Source organism: Anser cygnoides, chromosome Z (genome assembly GCF_040182565.1).
Source record: "Anser cygnoides isolate HZ-2024a breed goose chromosome Z, Taihu_goose_T2T_genome, whole genome shotgun sequence".
NCBI classification, from domain to species: Eukaryota; Metazoa; Chordata; class Aves; order Anseriformes; family Anatidae; genus Anser; species Anser cygnoides.
Window position 1 is genome coordinate 78208412 of NC_089912.1, and position 12386 is coordinate 78220797.

Genomic DNA, 12386 nt, shown 5'->3' on the forward strand with positions numbered 1-12386 from the left:
CTGCAGACCTGGCGTTGTGCAACTATCATAAATCAAGTAGCTGAAGGCATTACTTATTTCAATTTCAAAAGCATACACCCAAAACCAAGAAATTAAACTAGTTGCAGATACATTCCAGGTAATCTTCTGATTTTAGATTTTAGTTCCAGTTCGTGAACAGCTTCCCAAATTTTCTACCTTTATGTTGTTTTCCTGTTTTGGCATGAATAATTTTTGGGATGAATCTTGGGATATTTCCTGTAAAAGAAGAAACTGAAAATGCAGTTAGGTGTTTTTTTAATGCAATCCAGTGCTTTTATAGAAGCAGAGCGTATTTCTCTGAGTATGTTTGAATTCAAGTAACAGGAGCAAGTTTCTCTGTTCTCAGTTCCAAGCCTTTTTCAGCACAGGCAGCCCCAAACCTCTTGCTTGCTCTAGTTTTTGTTCATGGTCACGTTCCAGCTGCTGTTTCTCTGCTTGGGTCTTGCTTTTTTGCTGACTTGTTTGTATCAGCAGTTTCTCTTCACTGCTCTGTTTGTTACACATGTATACATATGCATGCATATACAAACGCATGCACGCACACACACTGTTCTGCATTCAAATCAATCCCATACGCCCGTGCTATTTCCCACACGTGGGGAGAGCCCATGGGACTGTGCAGCTCAGTGGTTGCTGCGGCCTCCGCGTGGCTCAGTCCCCAGGTGACTGGTTTGCTCCTATTTTAGCCATCACCAAACAAAGGGGTCCTTCTAAATTGTTTCCTCAGGCTGAATGTAAGATAATTATCATGCCCAGAAACTTCAGCTAAGTCATGCAATTGCCCACAGATCAAAGACATACTCATGGGGAATTTGGCTGATAGAGAGAGATAGATCATCCTTTATGGCTCTATCGTTATGCAGATGGCACAACTTGGCACTGAGCAATATCTGTTCCCGAAAACCAAGGTTTTCATTTTTACCAGAAAACATGTATGGTTTCTTGTGTGTGTACCTTCAGTCACTGTGTTAACAGGAATGCTTTGAACTGGTCTGTCTTTAGGAACCCATAATGCTTGTGTCTGCAGCGTACACTGAAACACCATTTTAGGGGTGTGCATAGAAAACCACATAAAACACATTCTTACTTCTACTTTGGCACACACATTTTCTGGAAATGTCCTCTTCAGTGAGCACTAAGTTGTTCAAATTCCACATATTTAAATGACATTTTTAGTAAAAATTTCAGCTTGACTTTTTTAGTTTTTCCATCAGGTATCTAGTGAATCTGATCAATATTGTCCTCATTTAAGTCTGAAATTTTTGTTGGAATGCAGGTAGAGTGTCCAAAGATAAAACTTAGGGCCCAGACTGCCAGCGTGGTATTAGTTTGCAGAGATATAAATGTGGTTTCTGTGTTTTGAAACTGAGGTGCAGCATTACCTTGAGATTTGCTACAGGTGGTCCTGCTCTGGCAGACACAGTTACCTTTGCTTAAAGTTTCAAGAGTCCAAAATCCCACTGTTAATTTTTGTTTGTTTGTTTGTTTCCTGCTTCAATTTTAAATTTAGAAGTGATATCTTAGACAGGAGGAAACAGTCTCAAGTTGCGCCAGGGAGGGTTTAGAGTGGACATTAGGAAGAATTTATTCACAGAGACGGTGGTCAAGCATTGGAAAAGGCTGCCCAGGGAAGTGGTGGAGTCCCCTTCCTGGAGTTATTTATAAGATGTGTGGATGCAGCACTATGGGACATGGCTTAGTGTTGGAACTTGGCAGGTCAGGCTGATGGTTGAACTTGATGATCTTGAAGGTCTTTGCCAACCCAGATGGTTCTATGTTTCTGTGATTTTAGGAACTTGTAGGTTCTTTGGTAGATCCTGTATCTGCCAGCTTTCACTTGTGACACACGTTGGAAAAGTGTATAGAGAGTTTTCCTTCCCTGACAGAGAATACTCATCATGGCTGTGTTTACCTCTTCATTTGTCTCTCAGAACAAGAAGTACTTTTGTCAGTATAGCTTACCAGTTAGTTTGAAACTATTTAGACAAGAAGTCATTTAAACAATTTTATTTCCAGGGGTTTAACAATAAGTATAAAATGCGTATTAATCCTCGGAGCAGATCTTACTTCTTTTTGATAAAAAGCAGCTCAATTTATTGTCATGAGGGTCCCAAAACTGAAGACAGTGCTCAAGATGCGGTCCCACCAGTGCTGCATTCAAGGGGACAATCCCTTCCCTAGTCCTGCTGGCCACACCATTTCTGGTGCAGGCCAGGAGGCTGTTGGCCCTCTTGGCCAGCTGGGCCACAGCTGGCTCACATTCAGCCGGCTCTTGACCAGCATCCCCATGTCCTTTTCTGCCAAGCAACTTTCCAGCCACCTTCCACAAGCCTGTACCACTACAAGGGGTCATTATGCCCCAAGTGCAGCACCCAGCGGTTAGCCCTGTTGCATGCCACGCAAGTGGATGCAGTCCATTGACCTAGCCTGTCCAGATCCCCCCGCAGAGTCTTCCCAGCCTTAACCAGATCAATGCTCCTGCACAGCTTGGTGTGCCATTAGTATTTCTAGGCTAAACAGATAGTGATTTAGGACAAGACTGTGGTCTAGCCTGCCTGCTTGTGTGAGAAATGCAAAAGGGTTTAGGATGCCTTCCTTATTCACATTTTTTTGCTAGTACATGAGTAGATGCAGGTGATAGTAGCAGATGGGAAGAATAAGAGGACTATGGATGTCTGATGGTGTGGTTCCCAGCCTGTTGGTGGAAATAATAGCTATGTACTGTTCCAGTTGTGTAGGTTGTGTCAGGGTCACAACTGTCTTCTGCTTCACTAAAAAAAATAATTCAGAAACAGGGATGGAAATGGACTTTCCCCCAAAATAAGAGAAAATTTCTAGAGACCTAGACCCTTTGGTGACATCATGGTTCATGTTCTTTTAGCAAAGTAAATTGTGCTCAGTGCAAATCTTGTCTACTTTGATCCGAGACCTCCAGGGACTCGACCTATCCTGAGCAGAGGAAGGATTTTAGAGGAAGCTTTTTTGTGGTCCTGAGGTGTTTCAGCTACTGGCTCTCCTTTGGTCTGTTCCACATCTCAGTGTGGCATAGACGTCACATCCCTACTGTCCAACTATAGCAGCCCTTTACTGACTATGGACTTCTATACAAGGAAAATTATTTCTGTAGTGGTGATTCTTCCTGGAACCACATAAACATGTTGTAGTGGCAAAGAAACATACACTACTGAGTAATGAGACTGCACTGTGGATTATCATCACTTGCTTTTCTGTTACTGCATTCAGAAAGAAAGATGTTAAATACTGATATACAAGTGAAAACACAATGGAGAATTGGTTATGATTGGCATCTGGCTCTACAGTCATTATACTGTGGAATGGAAGGATGCAGGTATGTAAGGAAAAATAACTAAAGGACAAAATTTTCCAGATGAATTATGGTGCTGTCTTGGAGGGAGTGTTCTCCCATCAACATTGAGGGATTCAGAATTGTTTCCATCAGTTCAAGTGCAGAAGGGTTATTTAATTGTTGAGAAGTCTCCAAATGGATCATCCTGACAGGATGCTTCAGCTGATCTATCAGCTGGCTAATATCAGGTGTATGGGGACGTGTTCATTTTCCTAAAATAATTTCTTAGGCATCTAAGCTTTCACAGGGAAATTTGAATATATTCTCCTGTTCTTAGCACACCTAATATAAAGAAATTATCTAAGATTTTGTTTTCATCTTTTTCTGTAGTATCTTAGAATATATTTGCTACGTTTTCTGCTCTGTTCTGTCACTGCAGCTTTTAAAGTCCCCAGTCACAATCAGTAACAGGCACTATCACAAAACATATCAAAACAATCCTGAATTCACTCACAGGACTCCCAGTGCTGCGAGGCCGTTTGTACAGGCAGATATTTGTGCCAGCAGTAAGATTCTTGCAGGACTGTGTCCTTAGACAACAAGTAATATATCAAGTAGAATAAAATAAAGGAACCAGTGAAATATAAACAGTCTTACCATATATTTGTTTCTATTGTTAATATAGATAGATGGAGATGTTCATGGAATTTAAAGGACTACATTTTTGGCTACAGCATGGCAAGCTGCTTTATGTATGAGCTGTATGTAATTATATTGAAAACAAACTTTGCTTCGAGAACATTTTTGGCTCCACTCTGCAATAACACAAAGGGCCTTTGTTTTGCTCTCAGCAGAGTTATTTATGTATTACAAAGGACTTACTAAAGGACACTTTCATCTGATGGTATTCATCCACTAACTTACATTTAAATATTGTGAGTTATGTTCATACAGACCATAATTACTAATATGATCAACTAGACAAAGATCTCTGAAACTAGAAATGGATTGATCTATACAATCAGACCTCGAACAGCAGTGCAGAGTGGGGTTTGAGATCCAGGGCTTTGAGTCAGCCAGAATGGAAAATGTGACAAGAGGCTTTGCATAATTCACATCAATTATAATCATCTTCAGTTGAATTGAAAATAAAGCTTTTGGTCTCTTAAATGGAAAAAAGGTCGCAGAGAAGAGAGGGACTAACTAGCTGTGGGGAAGAAAGGAATCATGGGGTAAAATGGATGTGTGAATATCTGCCAAAAACTTACAAGACCTTAGGAAGCTGGATAGAGGAGACTGCACTTTCCTCTGGCTCACCTAAAATTGTCATTACATTAAAGGATTACTTACAGAACTACTGCTTCCCCAGAATTATTCCTGCCCGACCAGCAGGACTTGTGAAACATCTAACTACAGCTGTCTGTTTTACTTCAAATAAAGCATGACCATGAAAAAGCTCTTTAGGGCCCCATTCAGGCCACTTGCTCTCAGTACAAACCTTTGGTTTTGCCACTGCTGAGGTATCCAGGCTTAGGAGTGCACACAGCAATTCAGAACACTGCTTCTACAAGGCTGGAAGACCCTACGGCACCGATGGAGGAGTCGTTTATGATAGTGAAGTTAATTTTGTGAATCAGTCTGAATGTAGCTCCCATTCTTTCTTTTAATTTGGTTTCCCATCTGTGTTCAGTGGTTATTTGCCTGCCTGGATTCTTGTAAAATCAAGCACTTTATAAGAGTACAGAGCAATGAGATGCTGCAAAAAGGGAGGTTATATAAATATAATCCAATTACATAAGCTTCTTCAGATGAATTGCACTTTCATTACCATAACCCTCTGCTACATCCTTGTTGTTTATTCATGCTATTAGTGGTTGAAGAGACTAGATGTTATTTCAGATGAGGAATCCCAGCCTTATTTGCTTTACTCGTTGAAGAATTTTGTTTTGAACACATGAACTGCTTGCAGGTCACATTGCTCCATTCTGTAGCTGCAAACACTAAATGTTTCTAAACATAGGTCTTTCTGAAGAATTTCAGAATTTCTTTACGACAGCATTTCCCTCTGTGCCATTTCCAGGATCAACTATGACCTCTAGCTATAATCTAACTCAAAGTTCATTTTCATTCTATGGGAAATGACAACAAACACTGGAGGGAAGAAGGTGCATGTGCTAGGCTTAGTAATTAAGTAGACCAACAAGGCATCATGATTAGCTCTGTTTACAGGCTATTCCTTGACATCATGCTATTCTTAATTTAGTTATTAACTAAAAGCTGTGGATTCTAAGCATGTCCTTACTGTTCTGAGTGATTGATGGCATTGTTCCATTGTTTCTTTTAGAAACCAGTGAGGGGCAGCAGGTTTTCACATGGAAAATATTACTGTCTTTCATGTTCAAGGAAATACGGAGCTGTGAGTATCGCACACTTTATTATTTTAATGAATTCCATGCATCACCTCATTGAAGATTATAACAAATGTCACTGTATGCTCCTGTAAATGAATGTGATTTTTTGCTCTTTTGTAGAAGCTTCATGTACATGTTCTATATAGCTGGGGAAAAAAAAAAAAAAGTCCTAACAGATGTGTTTGCAAAGCTGTAGAGTGCCTGTAGGATTGGATTCATAAGTAAATCTATCACATGCACAGCACATATTGAGGTACTACTTTTAGAAATGAGGCCAGAATATTAGGATAAAAGAATGAGAAGAGCTTTGATTTATTAGCTGCAACTAGCTAGCTGAGTAACTGAATAGTCAATGTTACTCAGAAATCTCTTTGTGCTTCAGAGAAATAACTGCTTGTTAACCAGACACACTGTTAAAACAGGTACTGTTTCAGACAGACTATTAAACGAAGCCATAAACAGTAAAAATGTACCTAACAGTGAACACAGCCCATTCTTGCTTCTATTGCCTCTGCTGCAGTGGACTACATGCATGTGGTCTGTCTGTTGCCTTGATCCTAGCTACGCAGTTATGCCACAGGGAAGTGACCAGCCTGGAGGTCTGGAGCAAAGCATTTTGGTCTGCCAGCCTTTAATGCTCATCTGAGTGATAATGTGTGGCTATCAATAATCCAAGGGAATAATGATTTAAATCCATATTTTTTTTTGCTTCTGTTCATGAGAACAGAATAGCTAATCCATTTAAAGAGGATTTCTCCATGGTTTCTTCATGAAGCTTTGAACCAGGGGCCAAATCCTCGTTTGGCCAGGCAATTTTCTGCATACCATTTGAAAATACAGCTGGCAGTTGCCATTTGGACACACTCCTATCTCCTTTCTATCCTCAGCTGAAGACAACTTTCATGCACAGCTTTTCAGTAACATCTCAGTGTATATATACAGTAAATATTTTGGTAGAAATTACAAGTGAAAATTAAAAGTCATTGCTGTTAAACCCTGTGCAGCTGGTAATAACTCTATCCAGAATGAATGTAAGGAGTAAATAGATCATAATTCTTTGCTTGTAGTTCTATGCAACCCTCTTTTCAAAGGCTTACATGACAAAACTGATGAAGTATTTTAATTTTCTAGTCAAAGGTAGCTGGAGTGTGAGTTATTGTGGCCATGCTGTCACGTCTTTGGAATGTTCCATATTCCCACAACTGGGAAGAAGCTGGTGGTAAGAGTCACACATATCATCTTTGTGCCACCCAAGGATTGCTTAGTTTCCAGGCAAACACAGCTAATCCAGTTTCCATTCCTTTGTGCTGTCATATCAGTGTTAACAGAATGGAGCACATACACCTTCAGGTCCAAAAAACAAATGCAAATCATCTTTCAGGTCATCGGTGAAAATACTAATTATCTTTGAGTCCTGTCTGCCTCATGCAACCAGCAGAACCAGTCATATTAAACATAGGTGTAGCAGTAGCAAAGTAGGGTGGAATAACAAAGATTTGTCTGCGAAAAGAATTCATAAATGAATAAAAGCATCAAGAAAGACAGTAAGAAGGTTTAAAGAATGTGGCCTCGATTTGCTTCTCGGTCACAGGTCTGTCTTGCCAGGACAGCAGACAAACCTGGCAAGTTCTAGCCTTGCAGAGAGCAGTGGCTACAGTGGATGTAGTACTGCATGCCTGTCAAGTCAGCTAATTTCTGCCCCATTGTGTGATTGATACAGTGTTGAATAGCATTTAATATTACACACAGTATCTCTTTGCCTAGATATTCCTCATTGTACAGGACGAGCACACAGACAGTTAAGGGTGTGTGGTTAAATTTCTTAACTACTAAGAATTAAGCTATGTAGAAAAATCTGCATTTTAGTAATGTTTGGACTTCAGAGTAATGCTAGAGGGGAGGTAAGGAGAAGGCAGTGTTTAGATATATTTTAGGTTTTACACTTGTTAACTACCTTCTATTTTCATGTTTTCTCCACTACCCTGTTTCATATAATTTAAAATATTTGTCTACATCGTATTCCATATTACATTCTCTAACATTTCAAAATAAGAGCCAGCCTGAGCATACTTGAAGTAATACTCCAGCTCTTTCCGCCTGGCAGGAAAATAAGAATGAAATATTGCACAATTGGGTGCTTAGTTATCTTTGGCAGTTCTTGTGAAGAAAAAAATTCCTTGTTAAGTAACAAATACAGGTGTGATTAAGTCTGTTCTGAAGTTAGATACAAATAAAATGCTCTTCTGATTTCTGTGTATAAGCCTGAGAATCCATTTGAGATTCCCCCATCCTGTAGCCATACAGTGAGTCGCCAGGAGGCAGCATTTACACGTTTCAACAAGCCTCTGTATTTAAATTGCAATACGATGACATCTCATCACACAGAAAAAAAGTTTATGCAGGAATTAAAGGGTAAAAACTAAGATTTTAAAAAAGCTTTAGCCATAATAAGACATCTGTTTGATTTTTCATGAAGTTGTAGTAGTGTGATACTACTAAGAAATGCCTTTTTACAGAAAGGTATGGAGGAAAAAGTAGTATCTTCCAGCAGGCCAACTAACAATAATAAAAAAATAAATAAATGCAAGGTTTCCTGCATACAAGCCTTTCTTCGACTTCTTTTTTCATAACTACACTGTAACTATATATAATGCATAATATACAGAAACATATAACTTTTTTTTTTTTTGGAAACAATTACATTTTACTAATGTACTGATCACTGATCAAGGAAATGAGTTGGCAAGTAGAGGAGTCATCTGTATGACAACAATTATATCCAGTTTCATGAAATGCAAAAACAATACCACAGTCTTTACTTTCAGTCCTTTGCTATTTGGGCAAAATTCCTCTATTAGAGAGATTAAAAAAAAAAAAAAAAAGGCAGCTCCAGAGATTCAGCAACTTTAATGATACGCATCAGCAAATGCATATGGATTTAGCTTTTGCTTATCAGAGATTTAGCTTTAGATTACTCTGCAGGTAGCCTTTTACTAGTACCACTGTTTGTAACTAGCATTTTCAGAGCAACAGAATGTGTCTGATCTTTTAAAAATGTCTAAAAACTGCACCACACTCAGGATAAGTAACAGCAAGCTATTAAGAAGTCATAGCCTGAGGTTCTAAAGCATGAGGGTCCCTAAAGCTACATAGGACCATAAAATCTTGGGGGAAGGGCTGGTACAGCTATGGCAAATCAGACTATGGAACTGTCTATGGAACCCAAGATACGAGGTTTTCACCTTTGATGGAGAACCATCAACAAGATATGTGGGACTTGGGATAAGGTAGGTAGATCAGGGAATAAGAATGTTCTTCCTTCTATACTCCACTGCACACCTTTTGCAGAAAAGACTTCCCTTCCTTCCCAGTGTAAAAGAACACTACTGCTTGACTCAGAAACAGTACAGTCTTTTTATTCTTGGTCTTCCATGTATCAAACTGTCCTGATTTTGTTCTTCGGCTGAAAATACACCAGCTATAAAGTTTATTAACCTGACTGCTAAAAGGCAGTGACTGGCATACAGGGCTGAACAGGTTTGGTCTCTGGATTTGCAAGCAGATAAGTTGCAAAGTAGGGTTTATTCATTTTTCACCATTTTCCTATTGTATTTCAGCTGCCAGTTCGTCTCTTTCTTCCATTGCATTGAAATGACAACATGCAAATATTTGCAAATGAATGCTACAAAACACTCCTGAACAACCAATTGATAACTGGTAATGCCTGTAAAGCATCTTTTGCTCAATGCATATTTGCTATTGCTCTGTTAGTCATGAGATAGAATTATGCTTCTTCTCTTTATTCCAAATATACACTTCTTGAACTTGCTTTGAAATTCTTTTGTTAGCTACTACCCTCTGCTCAGAATGCCTCAAGTCTTGTTACCCAGAATTTGTTTTTCTTTTCAGTTTTACAACTTTATTGGATATAGAAGCTCTGAGGTGAAGTTGACCAAAATATATTGAGTTCCATCTTCTGATTCCTGAATTTGGAACGTAATTGATTACTCTCTGTCTCAGGAGCTGTGTGTATACAGATCATCCACTGTTGACCAAACTGGTTATCATAATTCCATGGAACTCCATGTAGGTGGAGCTCTGTAACCTCTCTCTTTACAAAACTTACGGCAGAAAGCATCTGTCCATAAACATGTCAATAAGTGGAACATAAAGAAAAGGCAATACAGAAGAATTTTTTCTAATAAAGTGAGATACTGAAAATATATTTTATGATAATCTGCTCATCCTATTTCAATAGTATCTATACCTGGAATAATTTAAGACATTGCAGGATGAAATTAGATTATTTATGTTAGATATTTTATCAAGTCAATATAGTAGAACAAGACATATATGAACTGACTTTTTTTTTAATGCTTAGTTAAAAACTGTCACTGAACCTAGCACTGCAGTTATGGATAGAATTGAAGTAGGAAGGCATGAGCCACAAACTGCTTTTGGAAGAACTTGATGGTACATGGAGATTTCTGTTTCAGTAGGATTCCTATAAAACTCTCCTCCAAAAGCAAAAGGAAAAAAAAGTGTTTTCCATGATTTTGTATCTTACTCCAGAACATCCTACTTTACAAAAGAAAGCAAGTCTTTGCTTTCCTGCAGTTTACAGGTAAATCAAGCCAGCCAGCAAGATGGAGATGTGATTGTACAACTGAAATTTCTTAAGCCATCAAGCATTCTTTGCATGGGATTCCTGAAAAAATTTGGAGCTCACTGAAAATGTATTTATCTTCTTTGTGGAGCACAGTGAGCTTGTAGAAAGTTTCCAAAGCTTATTTCTTGTTCAAATCCCTCTTGTCCTTACATTCATCCTAGTTAGCAAATGTTTGTTGTTTACATAGCAAAGACTTTGTATTTTCACTTCTGGACCTAGACTTCCAAAGTTCAGGTCATTTCAATTCTGCTTCCATGTGAAAAATGCTAAGACCCAGGAAGCTCTGGTAAAAGATCTGATGGAGATGATCTCTGGGTTTGTGATGAATCACAGACACAGAAGCCACAGAGAAAGAATGGACAAACAGGGTCTCTCAATCAGAAGAGAGAAAGAAGGAATGTGTATGAATCTTCAAATGTATAAAAGGTTTCAGGGAAGACAAAGGGAATAAATTCTTCGTGTCTATAATGATCTGGAAAGAAATAATGGATTAAAATTCCATCATGGTGTATTCAAATTATATCAAGGAGTATTCAGATTAATCACAGAATGGTTGAGGTTGGAAGAGACCTCCAGAGATCATCTAGTCCAGCCCCGCTGCTCAAGCAGGGTCACCAAATTAAGAACAATTTCTTAAGACAAGGGATGTAACCATATTGGGTGGGGTTGGCACAGAGTCTCTATGGTTAGGTGCCTTTCCAAACAGTTGATACAAATGTATCCTATGAACAGCTGATCCTGCCTTATGGTACTAAATAGAGCCTGTGGCTGCCTGAAGCCCCTTTCATTTCTAATTATCAAAGTTTTCAGACAGGCTTCCTAGGGAAACAAATTTCCTAGGATTGTGCTCTTGGTCCATCTTATTTCCTTAACTAGTCATATAATAAAGCATTAGAAAGCTTAAAAAAAATCTAACAGCTCCTTAACCCCTCACTCAGATGTTACACAGAAAGAAATCGGAAATAAAACTTTGTTGGCTTTTCTGCAGGATTTTTGTTTATGTTTGGGATTTGTTTGTTTGTTTTCCTGTAGAGTTTGAGGGTTCTGTGGTGATCAATAAAGCACCTGGTCAATTTCTTTCTAAGCCCAGTTTGAGATAACAATCTAACAGGCATCATGCACCTTTACCCTTGAGCCAGGTCTCCTTTAGAACAGTTTTTAAACTCCTCAGTGTTTCTCATCATCATTATTGGTTATTAAAATTTGGTCCTTTTTAAACTGGGTATCTAAAAGTAAGTCCTTAAAATAATATTTGATTGTTATCTTAAATGTTATGGTTCTTAAATGTTCTGTATTGTCAAGTCACAGAATCAATCATAGAATATCCCAAGATGGAAGGGACCCACAGGGATCATCCAGTCCAAAAACTGGTTCCACACAGGTGTCCCCAGAAATTCAGACCATATGACTGAGAGCACAGTCCAAACACTTCTTAAACTCTGACGGGATTGGTGCAGTGACTACGTCCCTGGGGAGCCTGTTCCAGTGCGTGACAACCCTCTCGGTGAAGAACCTCTTCCTGATGTCCAGCCTGAACCTCCCCTGTCACAGCTTGACTCCATTTCCTCAGGTCATAGAATCATAGAATCATTAAGGTTGGAAAAGACCTTCAAGATCATCTGGTCCAACCATTGCTGGTCACCAGAGAGAATAGATTGTTGCCTGCCCCTCCGCTCCCCCTCACGAGGAAGCTGTAGGCCGCAATGAGGTCTCCCCACAGTCTCCTCCAGGCTGAACAGGCCCAGTGCCCTCAGCCGTTCCTTGTACGTCTTCCCCTCTAGGCCCTTCACCATCTTCGTTGCCCTCCTCTGGACACTCTCCAACAGTTTCACATCCTTTTTGTACTGTGGTGCCCAGAACTGCACACAGCACTCGAGGTGAGGCTGCACCAGCGCAGAGTAGAGCGGGACAATCCCTTCCCTCAACCGACTAGCGATGCCGTGCTTGATGCATCCCAGGATACAGTTGGCCCTCCTGG

General features: G+C 39.4%; 1 protein-coding gene across 1 annotated transcript in view; it reads left to right on the forward strand.

The window, feature by feature from the left end:
• DMGDH (dimethylglycine dehydrogenase) overlaps positions 1-12386 on the forward strand; it is a 105788-nt gene that overhangs the window by 1369 nt on the left and 92033 nt on the right. Inside the window, exon 2 of the mRNA XM_066988490.1 lies at positions 5673-5744. Coding sequence (XP_066844591.1) covers positions 5701-5744 — 44 coding nt within the window. The 5' untranslated portion in view covers positions 5673-5700. The remainder of the gene's footprint in view (positions 1-5672; positions 5745-12386) is intronic.